We start from the raw sequence: 24,095 nt of genomic DNA, 5'->3' as shown, positions 1-24,095 counted from the left end.
CAGCTGACTTGAATCCTTTAGTTTATTAGCTTAAGCTGAGGCTGTCTGCTCGGTGACCTCGCATATCCTGCCAAGGAATAAAATCCCTTTCCTTTCCTTCAATTATTAAGAATATCAAAGGCTTAAGCCAAAATAACACAGTCACAGAATTGTTCAGATATGTTTATTTAAAATAAAGTATAAAACATCAAGCAGTCATATAAATATAAACCACAAAATCTCGAGTTGGTCTTCCCAGCTGCATATACAGAACCATGGACTTGTTTTTTCATTTATGAGCCTCCAGGGCTTTGCTTCAATACATCTTCAATACATAGTCATTAAGAATGAAATAATAAGGAGACTTTGATGTAGAGCTTAGACAATTTAAAGAAGCTTAATGTCTGCAATGACATAAAGAGAGAGAAAAGACACAAGTGGCCTTACAGTAGTTTCTCCCCTGCGCACACTTCTCCTCTGTACATACTTGGTGTCATTTTTTTCCTTCCTTAGTCTGACTAGCTACTGAGAGTCTCAGGATGAGACTTTCCTGTTTTGGCCTTTTCTCCTCTGTCGAGTCTGCTGGCGTTGGCCCCCTCTCCTTTTCTTCCTTTGTAGACACAGTTTTGCATCACGACCCAACTGCTGAACTCTGGAGGGGGAAAAACATAAAGGAGCACAGTTAAGAAAAAGATGAGCTTAGAAAATCCAGCATTAAGTATCAGTACTTAATATCAGACCCTTTTTCTTCTTCTGATAGAAATTTGTATTCATTTGTTGTGCAATAAATTCACCTGAAACTGAAATTTGTTACTGATTCTCAAGCAGCAAAGCAGTAGGAAAGATTAAGTAGCAGTACAGTGCTTTGTTACAAAAACCGGCTGGGCAACTTATAAGACACTGTTGGTTGCAATCTACAGGAACTTTGAAGACGGGTGTATCCCCTATGTGTTCATTAGTTTACTGACCAGTGACAAACAGATAAATCTCACCTAAGCCAGCAGCGAATCAGCTGTTTGGCCATTGGCGCTTCTGGATTCAGGCACAGTGATTTATTGTTTCTTTGCAGGGTGACTCTGAAAAACGCACGAAACAACACTTTTAGTTTACAATCACCTCAGTGCACACAGGTCTGAAGAGGTGAAAGTGTGTCTGCAGTATCTGGTACTCACATGACTGTGACGTTGTGACAAGTGGAGCTTGGTAGTAACACTTTGAGTGCCTTCAGTTGACCTCTGACACCCTGTTGTGTTTTTGGACAAACACATCTCCCCGGGATAAATGTGCTGCTTGACTCTCTCACTGCACAGAAATTGTAATAAGATCAAAAGTCAGCTCAGTCCAACCAACAGCACAGGTTAAGTCACTGAAAACCCTGAAAAAGAGTGAGTTTTAGTTGTAAGCATGGATAAGTGAAAAGACTCTTACCTGTGATCAGTACACAGCAAAGGCTAAGGATAGCGAACGCACAGACGGACTGAGGATTAAGCTTCATGCTGAAGGACGTTGACACTGAGCCCAGAACCACATGTTGGCTGCTTTATACTCATGCTCCTCCCCCACGTGGTGTGTTTTCCCAGCGAGGAATTTCCCTGTACCACCGTCCATCCACAGTATCAGGATACAGGAATCTGGGCAAGGATCAGGGACATCTCTCCTGCTTTTGCCAGAAAAAAAGCACCCATTGATTAATAGGTTTCCCTTTTGTTTTGTGCTGTCCACTAGATTCTGAAACAAAAAAGAAGATGACACAAGTGACACAGACATAAATGATGCAGCGATTGCTGTCTTTTTTTTCTTGTCTGCTTGTTTTACTTATAATTACACATAAGATGCCCACTGAAGCGGCCATTAACCCCTTAATTAGATTAAGATGTTATTTTCTGCCATTTGCGCTGCTCTATTGCAACATGATACAACATGATGGCTGCATGCCAATGTCATGTGATTTCTCCTAAACCACTGTCCTTGCCCTTAACACCGGAGCAAATATTTTAAATCCTTTTCATTATAAGAGGAAAAAACATCCCAAAGATCTCCAACTTTGGAAAAAGTATGACAGCAAATAACACTAAGTTGCACTATTCTTATTATATGCTTTAACTGTATTTCTGTGTTTCTGTTCACTGCTTAAATCCACACAGACTCTCACAGTCAAAATTATTGGTACATTAGCATCACATGCATATTTTAATTTTTGTGTTTGATGTTTTTCTGCCACAGCTGCACTCTAGTCAGAATGAGTGCGCATCAGACCTACGTGAAGCTCAGTGAGGAGAAACTCATACCAAAGTAAGTGCTCCTTGCTCCATCACTGGACAGTTTTTCCGTTACAGTAGAAATTCACATTTATTAAATTTTTATCAGTGCTCTCACTTTTAGAACTGATTCATCCTTTTGTGTGTTCATGCTCAGGTCTGATATCTTGTCACTGCTGAAGACGTACAACTGTTACCATGAAGGGAAAAACTTCCAGCTGAGGACTCGTGAGGTAGGAAAAGCGAGTGGCTCATGGACCACCTAGCAAGAGACAGTGCTGGGGGGGGTGACCAGAGCAGTTTTGAAAATTGCCTTGCTGGAATGCAGGACACGCTACATAAAATGGCTCACGCACATAACAAAACTGGAACCAGTTGCTATAAACCAGCGCTCTGGTTTTCAATCAAATGATGAGGGAAAAAGTCCCAAGACTGAACTGGTTTCCAATGTGGAGACGGATCTAAACACAGACCTGAGAGTGCTGTGTTTTGTTTTTTGTTTTTTTCCTTTGGGACAAGCAGTCGGCAAACCACAAAAACGCCCCTATTTCCCTCAAAATAAAGATACAAGGAGAGACAAGAGTTTCAAAATTTCTTCATCAAAGTCTGCTTAGCACAACATTTTTTTTTCTGCAAAATGTTGCTGTTGTGGGTGTAAAGCTGTTTGCAAAAGTTTTAGTTATTTGTCAGATATTCATTCTTTAGGTTTTTTGGTTGGGAGTTTCCCTTTGCGTTTACCAGCGGGTTTTTTAAGGAGGAAGCAATGTGTGAGAGAGAGAGAGAGGGCAGGGCAAGGTGGTCAAGATCTGCCCCTCTTGTTGTGCCCCTAGAGTGAGACTCACTACATTGTCACTTTTGGGAAAATCCCCCATAGCCACAGACCCAGCATGGATACAGAGGCACCAGTGCTATTACAACATTAACCATAATATTAAAAAACAAAGTGGTTGAAATGTGTAAAAAGGAAAAGCCTTAATGTGTGATAAGAAGAGATTAAATAAAACATTTTCCCTTCTAATTTCCATAAAGAATGACTTCGTACACGTTACAGTGGTGGAATGAACCACTGTAAGTTTGTAACAGTATGTCAGAGCTGATTTTTTTTTTTCTTTCCCCAACTCTGCTGAACATGAAAAATGAAATTAAAATTTCTGTTTATCTAAGCTGAATATGGATTTATCTGGGGGGGGGGAAATACCCTACTGAAGTCCACCACATGGGATTCAAGATTCAAGAAGGCATCGGTGGGCAAGAGACGAAAACAGGGCGTTGTTGGAATGCTACTACGCAAGTAACCCCGGCGGAAGGGGCTACATGAATAGGATGAGGGACCTATGGATTCTTCGATACCCAACATCCACAATGACGGCGAAACAACTAGTAGCTCAGTGTTCCAACATTCGAAAGAAGGGACTGCTCTCACAGCTAGAGATTGACGAGGTACAACACAAATGCTACGGCAAGGAGGAGTCAGGACGCCAGGTCAGGGGGGCGATATCATCACCCCCACCCGAGATTGGGTACATAGCCCCAAGTGCGATAGGAGAAGGATCGTTGAGTGCGAGAGGAACTGACCTGAAAAATAGGATCATGGCCAAGCTTGAAACCTGGATCCCCCGTAGCCGGTTACCAAGATTACGTGAAGTACCCTCAGAAGGTCTGCTAGATGATGTTAATGCAGCACTACGGGCAATACCTACAACCACGATTACCGACACTAACAAGCTGATCTACAATACGGCAGCAGTGATCAGTGAGATGCTTGGCTACAAGTTGAACAGCGACAAGGGGCAGTACCCTCCATGGAGAAGGAGGCTAGAGGGCAAGATCAAAGTAGCACGGAGGGAGGTTAGCCAACTAACGGAGTTGCAGAAAGGTAAGACAAATAAGGTGCCTAAGAAATACAGCAAGCTGTCCATACCTGAGGCCTTGGAAACTGCCAAGCAAAGACTCACAGCCTTGGCCAGCCGCTTGAGGAGGTACACCAGAGAGATAGAAGGCAGGAGAATAAACCAGCTGTTCTCCACAGAACCAGCAAAGGTGTACTCTAAGTGGCAAGGGAACAATAAGAGAACAGCACCACCAAGGCTGGAGACGGAGCAATACTGGAAGAGCATATGGGAGAAGGATGCAACCCATAACGGCAATGCTCAGTGGCTAGAGGATCTGAGGGCAGACCACAGCGACCTCCCTGAACAGGGTCCAGTAACCATCACAGTGGCAGATATCCAAGAAAGGGTCTCCAGTATGAAGAGTTGGACAGCACCAGGGCCCGACATGGTTCACGCCTACTGGCTGAAGAAGCTGACTGCACTCCATGAGCGTCTGGCAGCACAAATGAACCAGCTGCTAGTTAACGAGAGACACCCGGAATGGCTAACTGAAGGCCGGACGGTCCTGATCCCCAAGGACCCCAAGAAGGGACCGGTCCCCTCCAACTACCGACCAATAACCTGCCTCAGTACTACATGGAAGCTCCTGTCAGGCATCATATCGGCTAAGATGAACAGGCACATGGGTCAATACATGAGCGGGACACAGAAAGGAATTGGCAAGAATACCAGAGGCGCAAAACACCAGCTACTGGTAGACAGAACAATCAGCCGAGACTGCAAGACCAGACTGACCAACCTGTGCACTGCCTGGATTGATTACAAGAAGGCCTATGACTCAATGCCCCACAGCTGGATACTGGAATGCCTAGAATTGTACAAGATCAATGGGACCCTAAGAGCCTTCATCAGGAACTCAATGGGGATGTGGCGTACAACACTAGAGGCCAACTCCAAGCCCATAGCACAAGTCACCATCAAGTGCGGGATCTACCAAGGAGATGCTCTGTCCCCACTGCTGTTCTGCATAGGCCTGAACCCCCTCAGTGAGATCATTAACAAGACTGGCTACGGATACCGACTACGGAACGGAGCAGTTGTCAGCCACCTCCTGTACATGGATGACATCAAGCTGTATGCCAAGAGTGAACGAGACATCGATTCACTGATCCACACTACCAGGCTATACAGCAATGACATTGGAATGTCGTTCGGACTGGAGAAGTGTAGCCGGATGGTAACAAAGAGAGGGAAGGTAGTCAGAACTGAGGGGATTGAACTACCAGAAGGCAACATTGCAGACATAGAGGACAGTTACAAGTACTTGGGGATCCCGCAGGCGAATGGGAACCATGAAGAGGCCGCTAGAAAGGCTGCAACCACCAAGTACCTGCAGAGGGTCAGGCAAGTCCTGAGGAGTCAGCTGAATGGTAAGAACAAGATCCGGGCCATCAACACGTACGCCCTACCCGTGATCAGGTACCCTGCTGGGGTAATAGGCTGGCCAAAGGAGGAGATAGAAGCCACTGACATAAAGACAAGAAAGCTCCTTACCATGCATGGAGGGTTTCACCCCAAGTCCAGCACCCTGAGGCTGTACGCTAAGCGGAAGGAAGGGGGCCGGGGACTGGTGAGTGTCAGCACCACAGTCCAGGATGAGACAACGAACATCCAAGAATACATTGGGAAGATGGCCCCAACTGACCGAGTGCTCAGTGAATACCTCAGGCAGCAGAAACCCAAGAAAGAGGAGGGAGACGAGGAACCATCATGGAAGGACAGGCCCCTGCACGGTATGTACCACTGGCAGATAGAGGAGGTGGCTGATATCCAGAAATCCTACCAGTGGCTGGACAAAGCTGGACTGAAAGACAGCACAGAGGCACTAATCATGGCAGCACAAGAACAAGCTCTGAGCACAAGATCCATAGAGGCTGGGGTCTATCACACCAGGCAAGACCCCAGGTGCAGGCTGTGTAAAAATGCCCCAGAGACAATCCAGCACATAACAGCAGGGTGCAAGATGCTAGCAGGCAAGGCATACATGGAACACCATAACCAAGTGGCCGGCATAGTGTACAGGAACATCTGTGCCGAGTATAACCTGGAAGTCCCGAGGTCAAAATGGGAGATGCCCCCAAGGGTGGTGGAGAATGACCGAGCTAAGACCCTGTGGGACTTCCAGATACAGACGGACAAAATGGTGGTGGCTAACCAACCGGACATAGTGGTGGTAGACAAACAGAAGAAGACGGCCGTAGTGATCGATGTAGCGGTTCCGAATGACAGCAATATCAGGAAGAAGGAACACGAGAAGCTGGAGAAATACCAAGGGCTCAGAGAAGAGCTCGAGAGGATGTGGAGGGTGAAGGTAACGGTGGTCCCCGTGGTAATCGGAGCACTAGGTGCGGTGACTCCCAAGCTAGGCGAGTGGCTCCAGCAGATCCCGGGAGTAACATCGGAGATCTCTGTCCAGAAGAGCGCAGTCCTGGGAACAGCTAAGATACTGCGCAGGACCCTCAAGCTCCCAGGCCTCTGGTAGAGGACCCGAGCTTGAAGGATAAACCGCCCGCAGGGGCGTGCTGGGTGTTTATAAAAATAAATAAATAAATAAATAAAATTACTGTTCAAAATGGGTCAGCTGTTCAAGAGTCCCCACTGCCATCAAGAAGGAGTTAGTGAGTCTGGATGTTCTGGATTTCGCACTCCTAAACCTTCGTCTCGAGGGCAGAAGTGTGAACAGTCTGTGTTGGGGGTGTGTGGGGTCTTTGAGAATGGAGGCAGCTCTCTTCTGGACTCTGCGACGGTAGATGCTCTGCAGAGAGGGCAGCGGAGTTCTGATGATCTTCTCCGCAGTTGTTATCACTCTCTGCAGGCGTTTGCGGTCCATAGCAGTAGTGCTGCCGTACCATGCAGTGATGCAGCTAGTCAGGGTGCTCTCCACAATGCAGCTGTAGAACCTGCTGAGGATCTTGGCCGACATACCAAATTTCCTCAGCGTCCTCAGGAAGTACAGCCTCTGCTGAGCCTTCTTGACCAGCTGTGTGGTGTTCAGTGTCCAGGTGAGGTCCTCAGAGATGTAGACGCCCAGGTACCTAAAGCTGCTCACCCTCTCCATTTCAAGGCCCCAGATAGACAGCGGTGGGTGAGGCCTCCTCTTCTTCCTCGTGTCCACTATCATCTCCTTTGCCTTGTCAGTGTTGAGGGTGAGGTTGTTGTCCTCACACCATGGCACCAGACCGGCTACTTCTCTCCTATAAGCCGCTTCGTCCCCTCCAGTGATGCCACCGATCACTACAGTGTCGTCCGCGAACTTCAAAATGATGTCTTTGTTGGAGTCACCCACACAGCCATGGGTGTACAGGGTGTAGAGGATGGGGCTGAGGACGCAACCTTGTGGGACACCAGTCGGAGTTGGAGTGTGGGCTATGTGTGTGATTTCTGTATTATTACCGAGGGGCAACCTCCAGAAATGAAGCCAATGTGGAAGTGCCACATGAGGCTGGTTTTGGCCTCCATGAAGTTTCCCCACTCAGAACCACTTTGAGTGGGTGAATGACTCTTACACAGCTATCTGTATACTGAAGTCTTAGGGATAGTGGATATAGAGCCTTTCTGAGTTTAATTAACAGATGTCTGCTAGGCGTCACCATCACAGTCAGCAGAACGTATGAACAGGTAACTTTGACTGGGGGGCCTTCAGCTCACGCTGCGTTGCTATTCTCCCCCCAGAAAACAAACAAACATATTTCAGTTCAATTCAGGTTTATTTGTATAGTGCCAAATCACATCAACAGTTGCGCTAGGTGCTTTACATTGTAAGGTAAAGACAGAGAAACCACAACAGTCAAATGACCTTCTATGAGCAAGCAGTTGGGTGGCGGTGGGAAGGAAAAATTCCTTTTCTTTACCGGAAGAAGCCCCCCAGCAAAATCGGGCTCAGGAAGTGGCGGCTATCTGCCTCGACCCAGTGGGGCCGAGGGGAGGGAAACAGGACAAAGACATGCTGTGGAAGAGAGCCAGAGATTAATAATTACTAATGATAAAAATTCAGAGTGGTGTATAAACACACACACTGAAAAAGAAACACTCAGTGCATCATGGGAAATCCCCAACAGTATGAACCTGTTGCGGCATAACAAAGAAAAGATTCAGGGTCCCGTAATCCAGGCCTAACTATAAGCTTTATCAAAAAGTACAATTTCAAGCTGGATCTTAAAATTAGCAAGGGTGTCTGTCTCTCAAGTCCAAATTGGGTGCTGGTTCCCCAGAAGAGGATCTGAAAGCTGAAGGCTCTATTTACAGAGGCAAAGCAAAGCAAGACCTTTCAACCGAGAGCACACAATATCCTCAACACATTTTCATTTGTTTTGAAATTTTCTGGTGGGGTCATGCTCTGGAAAGTACCGCTCATGTATCGTTGAAGCTAAAAAGAGGTCATTTGTCTGCTTGTACAATTTGTTTCAAAGTCTGACATACATAAGCCCACATTATCAGTATCCTCCTTTGTCATGCTGCTTATGACTGCTCCAGAAGCACTAAACTACTGTGAACCAAATCATTAAAGTGAGCTGGTACTGCAATAACTTCACTGTGATATGGGTGTTTTAACCTTTTCATTACCATATTGTATGAATTAGTGTAACTTATAGTTAAAGTATAGCAGTAGAATTCAGCTGACGGGGCACAGTGACTTTATTGGGTGGGTGTGGACCCCTGAGGCCCGTTCATAACGTCAGCAGTGCCTCACTTCCACTACTTTAAGTGATTAAACTGGGCCTCTTCAGTTTGTGTGTGCTGTTGGTGCGTATTTGGAGATTTTTTTTTTAATTGACTTGTTTAACTAATAATATGGCCTGTTGTGTTGTACAGACTACAGAAATCTGTGCTTCAGTTTCAGTGAGGGAAATTCCAGTATTTTATTAGTCTTTTACTTATGATAAAGGTGCTTTTTACCATGCATTAATTATAGGTAAATGTGTCTGTGCATTGCATCCATACAGTTTACAAATGCAGCTTTCTACCCAGGTTTATTAGTGTTAGCTGGTAACTTAGAACTCCACCCTCTTGTTCGCATGTGGTCACTTCTAGTTCCAAGAAACCAACATGGCAGCATCCAAAAATTCAACACATCAGAGAGTGGAGCCCCAAACCCATTGATGATGTCATAGTGGCTACAGACATATGTTAATTTGCCTTTGGTTATTACTCAATATTCCAGTTAACAACACCAGCAGCAGCAGACACAGAGAGAATTTGTGTCACGGGCATAACAAGACGATGACGCATTCACAGTGACAATGACTCATACACATAAGCTAACTTTACAGGTCACACATCACCAACTCTTACTAGATTCATATTACTTATTTTTGTCAAGAACAATGTATTTGCTTTCTTGATAATTAAATATCAGCTTTATTGTAGTGGTAAAGTTCAAATGCTGTCTTATTTTAACTGAAAATACACTCTTAGTGGAGAAATATTGCTCAGCAGTAATGTTGATGCAAGGATAAATGAAAATGAATTATGTCTGTGTTTAGCTGCATGAGAACTGTTGACAGGGACTTTTGTTCGGGTGCATCACTGAATCCTAAATGCTAATTTTGCTGGCAAACAAGCTACTCAATCTGATTACCTAAAGCTGTTTTCACTCAAATGCTGGACAATGACAAACATAGTGGCCATGTAGAACAAGAAAAAGTGCCTGTTTTCACAGCTGGATGTACTCCACTTGGTTTAGGGTTAAGAAGCTGCTTGGGTCAAGTGTGCAGGGAGCAGGACATGAAGCCCAGCCATTTGCTGTGAATTCTTCATACCACTATCTGCTCAATTCTCACGCACCCACTGTTTGTCCCATTGTTTAGATTGTACTGTGAAAACTCCCATTCCTTAAAACAGTTCTGCTAGGTGAAGCTTTAATGTGCTTCTGCATGGTTGTTGTCAAGTCTGTCTCTGTTATCATAGAGTAAGTACAGTGTAACACACATTCAAAACATTACCTTTTGTTGTTTTCCTGCTTGTCTGAGTTTCAGGATTTCTTCAACTATTCTTAATCGCTCCACCTTACAAGGTGTGTACAGAAAGACTGACCAGTGCCAAGAATTCAGTCTTTTATGATGGTCGTACTACAGGAAACGCAGGAATAAGTCATAAAATAAATAAATCATCAAGCACTTTTTTTAGATTATAAACATAGTTGCCTCTACCAGTGAGATTGTGCTTTTGGTAGTGTTTGCATGTGTGTGTGCCATTCTGTCTATAAACGTGGTAGCTCGAAAACCTTTGAATGAATTCTGATAAAACTTTGTAGGGGTGGCGAGTGGGGTTGTGTTAACAGTCCGTTGAAATTGGGCTCACATCCATCAGGGTCTTCAAGGTCAGCCTAATGATTTATTGGTGGAAGTGCTACCAAAGAGCCTTAGAACTTAGAAACTGTATAAAGTGTGGTATGTATTGTCAACATATACAAAGTGCTGTATAGAAATAAATAATATCATGCCACATTTAACCTCTGACCTCTCCTTCAAGTGATAATAGTGCTTATTGTCATTGTTTACATTAACAGCATATATTGATATATCAAAACCAGTTTAACCAGTACCACATAACAATTTAAATGCATGTCCAATAATCCCAAATATGAATAATTTTTTGAAAAACTAAAAAACTTGTGATCAAAAACCTTTTTAACTTGATACTTCTCACTGAACATTTAAAGGACATTTTAGTCAAGACATCTTAACAAATGAATGCTACACATGTATTAGATCCACATAAACAAAAACAAGTAAAGCATAATTATACTCAAAATTATGTCAAGTATATTTAAACGGATTTCAGTGGGGCAAATGACAAAAGTCTGTATGTTGCACTCACTTTTATTGTACTAAAAACATCCTAAACTACGTTTAAAAAGAACCAAGAAAAGGATATTAATATATACAAAATACAATACTGTTCCCTTAAAAGTAAATACTGTCTTGGTGGAGGTTTTGTTGGTAAATGAAAGTGAATTCCACATGGTTTCACCTTGGAGTGAAAGACCCCTTATCTGATTCCAGGAGGAAACACAATCCTCTTGGAGTTGTGTCAGAAAGGGAAAAAAAGAAAACCCTGCAAATTGAAATACGCCGAACTACCCGCTGTGATGACCCCCTGTGAATAAGGAAGCAGCCGAAAGTAGTTTCTTTGTTTTGTCAACTGTTATCAAGAGCAATCTGACCACAGGGTCATGCTTCATCTTCATCCACCGAACAGTAGATATTTTGTAGATACGGCTCACAAATATTACACTGTACTGACACTCCTTGATTATAAGATAAAAGTAGAAAATTCCTCCTGTGAATTGCTAGAAAATATGTGTCTGTAATTAGACAAAGCCAGACTTGCACAATCATTCAGGTTGTCTTTGGAAAGACATATGTGAAGTGGCGGTTGGAGGCTGCAGAGATATGTGTTGTTTTTAAGAATCACTCATGATCAAATTCTAAAGGTGTAGTCAGGTGATGTGTATTAGTCATACTGGAGGAGGAGATGTCAGGTGCTTTGAGGTGGAAGTTTAGTACCATCCAGAATAAACAACCCCAGGACCTGTGAGAAGAAAACAAATTCTAACATGTACACTTTTAAAGAGTATCACTGCAATATCTGTAATAATGCAGGTGTAGACTGCCGGAGGTGTCAAATTCTCCTTTCACTCCTCAGATTGCAGAGCTAAGTTCCAAAACATGCTAAAGAGCACTTCAGCATCTGGGTTTGTCTTAAACGTAAACGGTGGATACTGTTTGGGTGTATTTTTCAGACTATAAAGGCTACCACACTGTTGTATGGTGCAACGGTTTCAGCCTGATCTAAGTAAACACTGGGCTCACTTCAGCCACTCCTGAACGTTGCACAGGAGTGGTAGGTTGGTTGGTATATAATATTGCTCTATTAACCTCCGGTGTCCGTCAGTGAGTATATAGCGCACTCTAGTGGCCGAATCCAGGTTTTGAAATGTAGCCCCATTTCTCACCGCTGGATGTCACTAGCATGCTGAGACTAAAAGAGGTCAACGGAGACGGGGGAGGAATCATCCTGGTAGATTTGTAGCTGTGATGGAAGAAGTTTGAACTTAAGTTGAAGCACAGTCAAAAAAAAAAATTAAATGGACCATTTACAAGTCGTGCATAAAAATTATTATCATTAGAATTTACTTGGGGGCGGGACACTCACTAAAATGCTTTCTATAGAATATCTTAATCCATGTTCTAACATCCGGTTAAGGAAATCCCAGAAAGTTGTTTCTGTTCATCTGGACCAAACGTTCTTCCAACTGAAAACTCTACGTCCAGGTGAATGGAATAAACCTTTTGGGACTTCTATAAAATAGTTACTTATCTTTAAATATAATTACATGTTATATTCTTTGGATCATCACCAGTGATGTTTTAATATGTAAGCATTTTACTACAAATGTTGTTACTATATCTTTTGTTGCAGTAGGTCAAAGGATGTCATTTTAACTACAGCTGTAGCTTTGGTATGATACTGCACAATATTTCACTATATTTATATTTATTATAACACTGAATAAAATAGAATATTCAGTTGACAGAAGTATCAGCATTAAATAGATGCTCCTGCAGAATGCTGACTTTCATATTTTTATATATCAGCTATCAATACTTTAAAAAAAACATGTAATGTACTATTTTAATATTGGTTTAGATTAGTAGTGTATATTTGTCCATAGAGTGTGAAAAATGTCACTCCTTCCCTTTTTTCACTCCATTACTTTCCAGATGTCATCAGTGGGTGTTTGACTGTTGATCACATGATCACATGAGTGTCTGTTTATTTTAGCAGGAGAGTTGGTCTGCTATAAGAATGATTTCAGATTTAGAATTTACTCATTCAAGTGTTGTTTTAAAATGTTTACCTCTGTTATATAGTGTAGATGAAGTACAGAGTAAAATTCTTTCTGTAACAGGGTTTGACTAAAATATGTGCTGCTTGCCTGCGGACACAACCTCTCACACTATGGATGCAAATAACAATTGTTGTTATTGTCAGTATAGGATCATCTACCTTTTTTAATAAGTAGGGTTTAATTTGACAGAAAACCAAAAAAAAGTCTATCAAAAGATCTCAGACGTTTAAAGAGGTTTTTTTGTTTTTAGAGAGTGTGACTTGACACACAAAAAAGAGGGTTTTTTAGTCATCATCTTCTTTGTGGATTAATCTCAGAAACAAAAACATGCTACTTCAGATTCTGTTGATTATTTTACTATTTTATTGCAAACTATAGCCTTTACATCTTAACAAAATATTCCTTTATGTAAACATGTAGAAGTGCAGGAAAATAAATAAGTCTTCGTTTTGCTCATGAGTCACATAGAGATTTTATCACTGAGCAAATACCAGCAGTTCACTTCCTCCTGTGGCTCCTTGTTTGGATACTCCAAAGTACCTCCAGGGTTTCCCACAACAACAAACAAACCTCTCTTTAAGTCCTTATCTGTCCAAACAGCCAGTCTACTGGGTCCTTTCCCTTGCAGTCACGTTCTCTGCTCATCCTGAGGGAAAAATCCTCTGTGCTGCTGTTTAGATTCAGACTGGAAGGTCTGGAAGTCCTTAATGTGCGCGGAGACCCGCGAGGTGCTGAGGCAGAAACTGAGAGCTTCATCTGAGCCTTTGAGAACTGCCGCAGCCTGGGGGTCCTCTGGAGTCTGACAGGGCCGTAGCTTGGGGCCTCAACAGGTCGGGCAAGAGCCTGGATGCTGGTCATGTAGTCCTCTAGAGACTGGGAGCTCTGGGTGGACTGGGAGGATGAAGGGTTGACAGGCAAGTCCTCAAGTGTCTCGGTAATGGTTGGCAAGTGAGGCAGAGACAGCAACAACTGTCTGCGTTTCATGCTGCAGCGGAGAGGAACAATAAAATAATTAGACTCTGGGAAGGGGGTTCTTTTCAAGAAAAAATCAAAAGAAATACAGATTATAGCTGTAATTTCTAATATTTGACAACATATAACTGTGCTGCTAAAACATCTGACATAATCTGTAAACATCTCTAATTACACTCATTACCATTTTTTTAAATTTAAAAACAGGAGCTAAACTGAAAGATGTTTCCCCCTTTCCTTATTCTGTATTGTTTCCTGAAAATAATTACTTCCAAATCATTAACTTAATTTTATAACTCTTTAGTTAATGTTGAATACACTGCTAGGATTTCTCTAAAAATAACTTGTGGGGATAATTCATTTGTAGTCCTGAGGAACAGCTAATAATGAAGAAGTAAAAGAGGAATCATTCTCACCTTTGATACTTGTGTTGTAGGTTTGACATGCAGAGAGAAATAGAAGTGATGTCCAGTCTTTGCAGTTGAGTCTGAGTGGACTGGAGTGTGTATCCAGCCTTTATAGAGGCACGCTGCAGCAGAGTGATTAACCGCTAGCTCCAAAAATAGCTCAGCTGACCTAACTCGCATCTGTGTGAATTTGTGTGCGTGCACTTGAGGGTGTGTTCATGCCTGTTCAGGAAACTCAGGAGTGGTGGGTCAGCGAGGTTCAGTGGTGCAGCTGCACTGAATGTTTATATTTCCAAAACAATGAAGCCCCGTGAGCGCCTCCAGAAATCCACTTTCTGTCTCTTCTTTCCACTCTTTAACATTTATGATTGTTATCATTATGAAAATGAAAACAAGCATAATTATTCTTTCAGTCATTTCCAACCATTATGCCTCCTCCTGATCCCTTGTTATAAAACCAACAGAAAAAAATACACAAACGCACACATTTTCAATGCAAATCAACTCATTAAAAGTTTAAAAAAACAAAACATGAGGATTATGTCTGTATCGGCTCAGACGCCTGTAAAAATTGTTCATCATGTGGTTACTTCAACAATCAGTCTCATGCACACAAGTGAAATGCATGAAAGCAGAGCATACACGAGGATGCATCACATGCAAGCTGCTCAAAAAGTACATAAAATATTTGCCCTCTAATATGAATTGTTTTGTTCTTGTTTAATTAATAATTAATCTGTTTGAGCTCAGTGAAGCCACATGTTTGCATGTAACACCTCCTTAATTAGAAGAATCCATTAAAATTTATTACATTTCAGTGGAAATGATTCAATCTTATTGGAATGTATGTAAATTGAAATGTCAAAACTTGCATACATTTAAAATTCTCTGTGACTTATGAATTCCAGATATATTCAGCCTTTTCCAATGATTTTACTTTTTATTACATAAAAATTATACTTTAAAAATCGATGCTTGTTGGTTTTACTGGTGTCAGCTGAGCAGTTGGGCTTCTGAGAATTAGGAATTATTTCTTATCTGTGTTACTTTGCTGTTGAAACTGCATAATAATTTGATTCATCAGCTTTTCCCCTCAGCAAATCTGTTAAATGATATTTATTGTATTTCTGGGTAATGAATTAGTTATAGTGATGATATAACAAGTTGTTTCAGGCAAGCGGACGTCCTAAAAGTGTGGTGGATGGCTGTTATCACAGTCACAGATGTGTGGTATCTGATTTATCATTGATCTAGCTTTAATACAAAGCACATAAACCTTGACTTGTTGTTGAACCTCTGGATTTATTTTTCACGTTAACACGCCGAAGGCCCTTGATTTCTGCTTTAGTTCTGCCTTTTGTGTTTTGCATTTAGCTGTAAAAGCAAACAGTTTTGTTTTCTACATCCAAAGCACGTACGGCATAGTTTCCAATCTATTCTAATTTTAGAGTTTCACTTTTTTTTTCTCAACAAAAACAACAAACTCGCCCCCTGCGTGTACGTGACCCACAGCAGTTATTAAGACTTTGTTCCATTTCGGCCCTCCCAGACGTGATTCATTCTTGTAAAAAGGATTGTGTGACACGCCCTTTTTTCCACAGTTTCTGAGAGATGACAGAGCTCACCCTGCAGCTGTGAGCGAATGTCCCAGCACGTACACCTGATATTAAACCATGGTGGCTGCAGGCCAGCAGGATATCCCCTCTGACAATGACTGCTGATAATTTGTTGTCATACGTGTGTTTGTGTCTGTATGCAGGAGGATGGAGAGTTTGTTCTTGAAGGGCTGCTGAACATCTACTGGGGTCTATGTCGACCAATAAGACTTCAGATGTATGATGACAATGAAAGATTTCGTTTCAGCAGGTATAACGACCTAATTAAGATGCCAGCTTCTAATTTCAGTCCATTTCTAAGCACTTTGAAGCCAAAAGCCAATGATATGTTTCTGAAGAGAATGATTGGCAGTTTCATCAATACTCAGAATAATTAAAACAATTATTCTACTTTTGAGCTAAGCTAAGCTAATCCTCTTTTTACTGTAGCATCATAATTATCTGAAAGATGCTAATCTGCTCATCTAGCCGCCTGCAAAAATGTAAATCCATTGCTTACTTAAGGCTTTCAATCACATCTCACCAGTTCAGAACAAGGTAAATACAATAACTTCACATAAACTGTAAAGATACATTAACCTTGTAAAAGCCTGAACTATGACATTAGGTGCGAGAAAATTCTCATTTTTAAAACTGGAATGTTTATGGAAATGTCTAACATTAAAAAAGTAACTATCAATTTGCAGATTTGACTTGTAATTTCTATTGTATTTGTATCATACTACAGTTTAAAAATTGCTACGTCTGACATTTTTGTGCAACGTATGGCTTAAATATGTATTGTGCAATTTAACTGCACACTGCTAACATCACACTGATAATGTAAAGATAACATAAAAACTCATGTATCAAATATGATACGCTTGGTGTTCGAGGTTTAAAAACTTTTCCCTTCGTTTGTCTTCTACAAAAACGGCAGATTTACCGTGGCGAAGCAGGTGTCAGCAGAGTCTAATAATAACTCGCTTGACCGAGAAACCGGACCAGCAGGTGAGTTTGAAACACGTGCGGCTATTCTCTTTCACACACACACACACACACACACACACACGTGCTGGATTAGTTCAGATTACACACCTACTGAAGGAGATTATGGTCCCACAAGTGCTTCATTAAGCACTTTGGTAAGGTAGACTCACATGTTGGGCACATACGATCAAGAGATGCCACTGAAATCAGATCACCAGCTCTATAAATAACCAGTTAGACTTGTTAGAAAGGCCTCAAAGCCATCACTAAGCGGTTTTGATAGCATCTGTTTTCTCACAGAAGCACCTTATGACTAAAGGTAAACAACGCAGCATGAATCACCACTGAATCAGTGGTTTAACATTTTGTCATACAGTGGTGATGTGGTCCCCATTATATGACAAAATTAAAAAATATATGGAAGAAAAAATGAATATTCACAACTAATACTATATGATCTACTTTTTACTGTTATAAGTTTTGTTAGATTGTGATTGTAGAGTTGTAGTGTACTGGTGAGAGTCTCAAAAGCTAATTTGGAAAACTCTTGTTAACTTGTAGTGTAACACTGATTTGTCAGAGCTAGCTCTGAGGAGCAAGATTTGTCTGACTTTAACACCATATTAATAGCTGTTTGATTTATGATTGATTATTGGAAAAATCCTGGACATTATTGTATTTATTGAACTATATAAATTGCTTTCAAAAAATTAACTGAACAAGGGTGCTGATAACAAATCAAGAAATCATTTTACTTATTGATGCTAATAATTGTCTCATAATTGGGAAGAAAATACCACAGGGTGAAAACTAGGCTGCTGCTGCTGCTCATGTAAAAAGAATGTGTCAGCAGATGAATAGTTTTTATTGGATATAAATGTATGAAATATGTTCTCCCCTAACCCCAAAATGATTGTTCACATATTTTAATGTTACATTTAATGTCAGTATGAAGCACAGGCTATTGAATCTACACTCACTGTCCACTTTATTATCCCAAAAGGAGGTCTAAGCCAGTATAACCATTACTGGATTAGACCCCCTTTTGCCTTCAGAACGGCTTTAATTCTTTATCCAGAAGGGTGCTAGAGACAATTATGAGATTTTGGTCCATATTGACATGATAGCAACACACAGTTGTTGCAGGTTTATTGGCTGTACATCCACAACTCTCCTGCCTACCACATCCCAAAGGTGCTCTATGGGATTGAGATCTGGTGACTGCAGAGAGTGCAGTGAACTCACTGATATGTTCAAGACACCAGTTTGACACGATTTAGGTTTCGTGACATAGTACGTTATCCTGGTGGAAGCAACTATCACAAGATGGGTACACTGTTGCCATAAAAGGACAGACATGATTATCAACAAAACTCAGGTTTAAATGTCACCTGCTCAGTTGCCACTAAGGGGCCCAAAGCGCACCAAAGAAATATCCACCCTGACAATCCACCACCAGCAGCCTGAGGGGTTAATACAGGGCAGGATTGATTTGTACTTTAATGTCATTTACACCAAATTCTCGCTATATTATCTGAATCTTGCAACAAACACTGACTCATCAGACCAGGCAACATTTTTCCAGTCTTCTATTGTCAAATTTTGGTCAGCTTGTGTAAACCGTAGCCTCAGTTTCCCGTTCTTAGCTCACAGGAATGGCACCTGTTGTTGTCCTCTGCTGTTGCTTCGAGATTCAACATGTTCTGCATGCCTTGGTTGTAACAAGTGCTTATTTGAGTTACTATTCCCTTCCTTTCAGTTCAAAGCTGTCTGCCGAATCTCCACTGACCTCTGACATAAACAAGGCATTTTTACCTGCTGCTTACTGGATATTTCTCTTTTATGGAGTGTTCTCTGCAAACCCTAGAGATGGTTCTATGGGGAAATCCCAATAGATCAGTAGTTTCTGCAATACGCAGACCGTCTTCTCGGGCACCAACAACCGTGTCACGTTCAAAGTCACTTAAATGTTGTGGTTGGTTTTGAACTTAATAAGGCTCTCTGGACTATTTCTCTATGCCTAATCAGGAGCTGCTCCTACCTTATTTGGTGATTAGGTATTTGCAGTTGAATCAATGTACCTGTGTTAAAACAGGTGTGTTTTTTCTTTATGTGTCTCCCTCAATGAGGTGGTGACGTGGGTGGTCAGGATGAGGATGACTCTCCTCAGCTACTCAGGACCAGGAGTGATGCTTCCTTCATGCGTGTTCAGAGGAGGTCAAAGACTCACACTGCCAGAGACCTGCAGCGCTTGCGCACACACAGGTTCTCAATCAACGGCCACTTCTACAACCATAAGGTACATAAACAGAACACGCATAACAGTACACCCGTTAATGTTTCTGGTTGTTGACACATCTCCAGGTGCAGAGGGGCAGTGCTTTCCTGTGTGGGTGTGCCTGTGCTTTTGCTGAGTTTTACAATAGCCAGCTGTGATCTCATTTCATTAATGTGCCACAGGGAGGAGAAAAAAAGGGGTTACACTGTGTTCCTGCATCAGTCTCTCAGATACAATACAGTGGGGCAAAAAAGTATTTAGTCAGCCACCTATTGTGCAAGTTCCCCCACCTAAAATGATGACAGAGGTCAGTAATTTGCACCAGAGGTACACTTCAACTGTGAGAGACAGAATGTGAAAAAAAAAATCCATGAATCCACATGGTAGGATTTGTAAAGAATTTATTCGTAAATCAGGGTGGAAAATAAGTATTTGGTCAATAACAAAAATACAACTCAATACTTTGTAACATAACCTTTGTTGGCAATAACAGAGGTCAAACGTTTACTATAGGTCTTTACCAGGTTTGCACACACAGTAGCTGGTATTTTGGCCCATTCCTCCATGCAGATCTTCTCGAGAGCAGTGATGTTTTGGGGCTGTCGCCGAGCAACACGGACTTTCAACTCCCGCCACAGATTTTCTATGGGGTTAAGGTCTGGAGACTGGCTAGGCCACTCCAGGACTTTCAAATGCTTCTTACGGAGCCACTCCTTTGTTGCCCGGGCAGTGTGTTTTGGATCATTGTCATGTTGGAAGACCCAGCCTCGTTTCATCTTCAAAGTTCTCACTGATGGAAGGAGGTTTTGGCTCAAAATCTCACGATACATGGCCCCATTCATTCTGTCCTTAACACGGATCAGTCGTCCTGTCCCCTTGGCAGAAAAACAGCCCCATAGCATGATGTTTCCACCCCCATGCTTCACAGTAGGTATGGTGTTCTTGGGATGCAACTCAGTATTCTTCTTCCTCCAAACACGACGAGTTGAGTTTATACCAAAAAGTTCTACTTTGGTTTCATCTGACCACATGACATTCTCCCAATCCTCTGCTGTATCATCCATGTGCTCTCTGGCAAACTTCAGACGGGCCTGGACATGTACTGGCTTCAGCAGCGGAACACGTCTGGCACTGCGGGATTTGATTCCCTGCCGTTGTAGTGTGTTACTGATGGTGACCTTTGTTACTTTGGTCCCAGCTCTCTGCAGGTCATTCATCAGGTCCCCCCGTGTGGTTCTGGGATCTTTGCTCACCGTTCTCATGATCATTTTGACCCCACGGGATGAGATCTTGCGTGGAGCCCCAGATCGAGGGAGATTATCAGTGGTCTTGAATGTCTTCCATTTTCTGATGATTGCTCCCACAGTTGATTTTTTTCACACCAAGCTGCTTGCCTATTGTAGATTCACTCTTCCCAGTCTGGTGCAGGTCTACAATACTTTTCCTGGTGTCCTTCGAAAGCTCTTTGGTCTTGGCCATGGCGGAGTTTGGAGTCTGACTGTTTGAGGCTGTGGACAGGTGTCTTTTATACAGATGATGAGTTCAAACAGGTGCGATTCATACAGGTAACGAGTGGGGGACAGAAAAGCTTCTTACAGAAGACGTTACAGGTCTGTGAGGGCCAGAGATTTTCCTTGTTTGAGGTGACCAAATACTTATTTTCCACCCTAATGTACGAATAAATTCTTTACAAATCCTACCATGTGAATTCATGGATTTTTTTTTCACATTCTGTCTCTCACAGTTGAAGTGTACCTCTGGTGCAAATTACTGACCTCTGTCATCATTTTAAGTGGGGGAACTTGCACAATCGGTGGCTGACTAAATACTTTTTTGCCCCACTGTAAGTGCATGTTGTTTTTGAACAGAGTCCAGGTACATAGTGAGAGATTTCCTTTCTGTTTTAGACTTCCTGTGGAAAATGTCCAGGGCACTCAAGCCTAGGAATCCATACTGAAGTGTTGATGAAGCAAAGCGCCTCTACTAGTACTCTGTATTCTACATGGGCATTTTCTGTTGTGAATTTTTCCATTATTGTGTTCCAGACATCTGTTTTTACTCCAGCCTATGGTTCAGTCACTAACGTAAGAGTAAACAGCACCATGACAACTGGCCAAGTCCTGAACCTGCTGCTACACAAGTTTAGGGTGAGCAATAAAGATACTGGTCTCACTTCAAGTTGATTAAAATCAAGTATTTACCTTATTAATGTATTCATTTGATAAATTTTATATACTTGAAAATGTGAGTGAAGTAAGCCGTTATTATCATGGGTGATCATTTCGGTAAATCAGTGGTAAACTGGATCTTGCCACTGACAAACGCACAGTGCTAGCCTGGAGACAGCTACAGTTTCATAGGCAGCATACTCAAGGAAACCAGTCCTTCTAACCTGCTGGCATAACAGCAACATTGTTTTTGAACTAAAAGCTTTCTATGCCTGCCTTAATACTTCTGTCTTCTAAGGTGGAGAATAAAGCTGAGGAGTTTGTTCTTTACATGGTGCATGAGTCGGGTGGTAAGTGAGACCTTTCAATCTGTGTTGTTGTTTTTTGTTTGTTTTTTTTAATTAATTTGTTTATGTTTTTTTTTATTTTGTGTGTGTGTGTGTGTGTGTGTGTGTGTGTGTGTGTGTGTGTGTGTGTGTGTGTGTGTGTGTGTGTGTGTGTGTGTGTGTGTGTGTGTGTGTGTGTGTGTGTGTGTGACTTTGCTTATGACCTTGCAGAAAGGACACGACTGAGGGTTGGTGAATACCCACTGGTGACACGTGTGCTTTATGGACCCTGTGAGAAAATTTCCAAGATCTTTATCACAGAGGCAGACCTGGGAGAGGAAGTCACATATGATGTGAGGATGGGCTTAGTGCCACTACTCTTCTTTTATCTTGTGCACATGACTTCTTTTTTTTTTCTTTTCTCTTTTTTCTGTAGACGCACAACAAAACAATGGCTCAATGATAGACAGTTGGGTTATAATTAGCAAGCTGAGAAAAGATTTCCTGTTTAGGGACTGATGTAACAATGGCTAACATGACTAAATCTGTGACAACACTGTAATATAAATAAGGTTGCTGCTCGGTACATTCCCCAAATAGTCTATCATTTGAATCACTCTAAATTAAGAAAGGCAACACTATTTTTCCACAAGTAAACAAAAGTTTTACCTTTATTTAAAATAATAACTTAAAGCCAAATCTCACTTGTCTGATTTCGGTTCATTGTTCATTGACATGTCCTTTTATTATTGTCGTGTCATCTTATAGTTTTTAAAAGATTAGAGTTTTAAACAAAATGCCAAAGTAATATTTATTCCCAATTTTCTCTGGGTAAAACACAGAAGTGACTTTTGACAATTTGTATTAAGACAACTGAAAAACTGTTCAATACGTGTTCAGTTGATTATTTCAAATAAAGTTGAGGGCTTTTTTTTCTTGGAATAAATATTTGTTGATTTAAGTATTTGTAGTTTAAAGTATATTTTATTTTGTTTGTGTTATGTGCTAAGAGTGTGCATTTGGTTTAGCAGTTTGATTATCACTTTCTGCAAAAAAGTGTATGTTATGCTATGTCTGGGAAAATTTAAAATAACACGATAAATATCCATTTTCTGAGCTCCCTGCAGGCAAAACAACAATTTAGTAATGAACAGTAAATGTCATATTTATTAATTTTTTTTTTTTAAACAGAGTATAAATTAGGATTAGAGTCCCAAATAATGGGTAAACAAATATCTATACATCTATATTATGTATACTATATCTATACATCTCAATGAAGTTAAGAAAGAATAAAAAAGAATGGGATGCAGACACCCCAATTACTCCTGCAGGTGTGAACACAAAGTGCACAAGTTACAGGTATTCATCTATTTGGCTATGTATATGGGCCACAATTGCAGCAGATTCCAGTCGCAATATTCACTCTCACACAAAATGCAGACCTTTCCATAAAAGCAAACAATATATCAGTTGCACTGAAAAGCACAAGAATACAATAAATAACAGTAATGAGTGCTTTCTGCCATCTTAGTGCTAAACCAGGGGAAAGGAAAAAAGCTTTGTTTTGTGTAACATTTATTTGTGGATAGTTCTCCCTCAAAATGATACGTTTGAATTTATCTTTTTCCAGGTTGCCCAGTACATAAAGTTTGAGATTCCCGTTTTAGACAGCTTTGTAGAAAAACTGAAAGAGGAAGAGGAACGTGAAATAATCAAACTGACCAAAAAGTAAGTCAAGAGTCTCTCCTCTCATAAATGTTGTAAATCTCGACTGATTTATTTCATGATGTGGAGCCAATATGCATGTTTCCTGTCAGTATTACGGAATCAAAACAAGGCAGTCACTCTTCAGTTAAGGACAGTGTCACGGCTTATTGTTTGCAAGCTTATATAATCTTTCACCTCATATGACTGAGATTTCAGCCTACTAAGCCTGACATTGTATGTACTTTTATGACTCATGTGGCCTTATGAGTCTGTTTACACAGTTCTGTGGTAAACAGACTCTCAGACTTGCTTCTCTTCTGGAGACAAAAGGCACATCATCATAAGAAAAATATTACATTGCAATGTTAAGATCAGGTTTAAGGTTGGGATAACGTTTCCATGAATTACTACAAGTCAGTGATGGAATCGCAACTGTGCCTTTCATGGTTACAGTTAACTTGCATCAAATTGTCTCAACCTGTATTCTTTTTTAGGATTTGTGTTCTAAGTAGCTAAGCTCCACTGACAGTCTGACGAACAAGTCATTCATAACACATTCTTTGTTCAGTCTTTTCATTAAAATAATACCACTCTTCAGTAATAAATAAATATGTATTTGGGTTTAAGTGTGAACATGCAACACAAAGCCTTTATTCGAGTGTTTCT

The 24,095-nt window shown here is 41.3% G+C and overlaps 3 protein-coding genes across 4 annotated transcripts in view; 1 reads left to right on the top strand and 2 right to left on the bottom strand.

The window, feature by feature from the left end:
- Positions 1 to 24,095, top strand: part of rassf4a (Ras association domain family member 4a) — a 28,405-nt gene that overhangs the window by 3,844 nt on the left and 466 nt on the right. For both annotated transcript variants that reach the window (XM_026189175.1, XM_026189176.1), the window contains exons 2-10: positions 2,203 to 2,271; positions 2,395 to 2,470; positions 16,122 to 16,228; positions 16,898 to 16,968; positions 19,077 to 19,246; positions 21,271 to 21,372; positions 21,692 to 21,743; positions 21,951 to 22,072; positions 23,353 to 23,450. In XM_026189175.1, coding sequence (XP_026044960.1) covers positions 2,219 to 2,271; positions 2,395 to 2,470; positions 16,122 to 16,228; positions 16,898 to 16,968; positions 19,077 to 19,246; positions 21,271 to 21,372; positions 21,692 to 21,743; positions 21,951 to 22,072; positions 23,353 to 23,450 — 851 coding nt within the window. In that variant the 5' untranslated portion in view covers positions 2,203 to 2,218. The remainder of the gene's footprint in view (positions 1 to 2,202; positions 2,272 to 2,394; positions 2,471 to 16,121; positions 16,229 to 16,897; positions 16,969 to 19,076; positions 19,247 to 21,270; positions 21,373 to 21,691; positions 21,744 to 21,950; positions 22,073 to 23,352; positions 23,451 to 24,095) is intronic.
- On the bottom strand, positions 148 to 2,065 carry LOC113034556 (C-X-C motif chemokine 9-like). The gene is made up of 4 exons (XM_026189203.1): positions 1,408 to 2,065; positions 1,152 to 1,281; positions 972 to 1,055; positions 148 to 631 (listed from the first exon to the last, which is right to left on the bottom strand). The coding sequence occupies exons 1-4, from the start codon at positions 1,472 to 1,474 to the stop codon at positions 514 to 516; spliced, it is 399 nt and encodes a 132-aa protein (XP_026044988.1). The 5' UTR covers positions 1,475 to 2,065; the 3' UTR covers positions 148 to 513.
- LOC113034555 (protein DEPP) lies at positions 13,324 to 14,454 on the bottom strand. The gene is made up of 2 exons (XM_026189200.1): positions 14,372 to 14,454; positions 13,324 to 13,968 (listed from the first exon to the last, which is right to left on the bottom strand). The coding sequence occupies exons 1-2, from the start codon at positions 14,398 to 14,400 to the stop codon at positions 13,560 to 13,562; spliced, it is 438 nt and encodes a 145-aa protein (XP_026044985.1). The 5' UTR covers positions 14,401 to 14,454; the 3' UTR covers positions 13,324 to 13,559.

The sequence above is a fragment of the Astatotilapia calliptera genome, chromosome 13 (genome assembly GCF_900246225.1).
Source record: "Astatotilapia calliptera chromosome 13, fAstCal1.2, whole genome shotgun sequence".
Taxonomy (NCBI): Eukaryota; Metazoa; Chordata; class Actinopteri; order Cichliformes; family Cichlidae; genus Astatotilapia; species Astatotilapia calliptera.
Note: the sequence above shows the minus strand (reverse complement) of the source record. Positions and strands in the feature narration are given on the sequence as shown.

Excerpts from the sequence above, each read along its gene's own strand:
- LOC113034555 (XM_026189200.1), bottom strand. The coding sequence starts at position 14,400 with ATGTCAAACCTACAACACAAGTATCAAAG. Across the intron at positions 13,969-14,371 it reads CTACAACACAAGTATCAAAG|CATGAAACGCAGACAGTTGT; the intron begins GTGAGAATGATT and ends TCTCCGCTGCAG.
- LOC113034556 (XM_026189203.1), bottom strand. The coding sequence starts at position 1,474 with ATGAAGCTTAATCCTCAGTCCGTCTGTGCGTTCGCTATCCTTAGCCTT. Across the intron at positions 1,282-1,407 it reads TTGCTGTGTACTGATCACAG|TGAGAGAGTCAAGCAGCACA; the intron begins GTAAGAGTCTTT and ends ATTTCTGTGCAG. Across the intron at positions 1,056-1,151 it reads TGTCACAACGTCACAGTCAT|AGTCACCCTGCAAAGAAACA; the intron begins GTGAGTACCAGA and ends TGCGTTTTTCAG.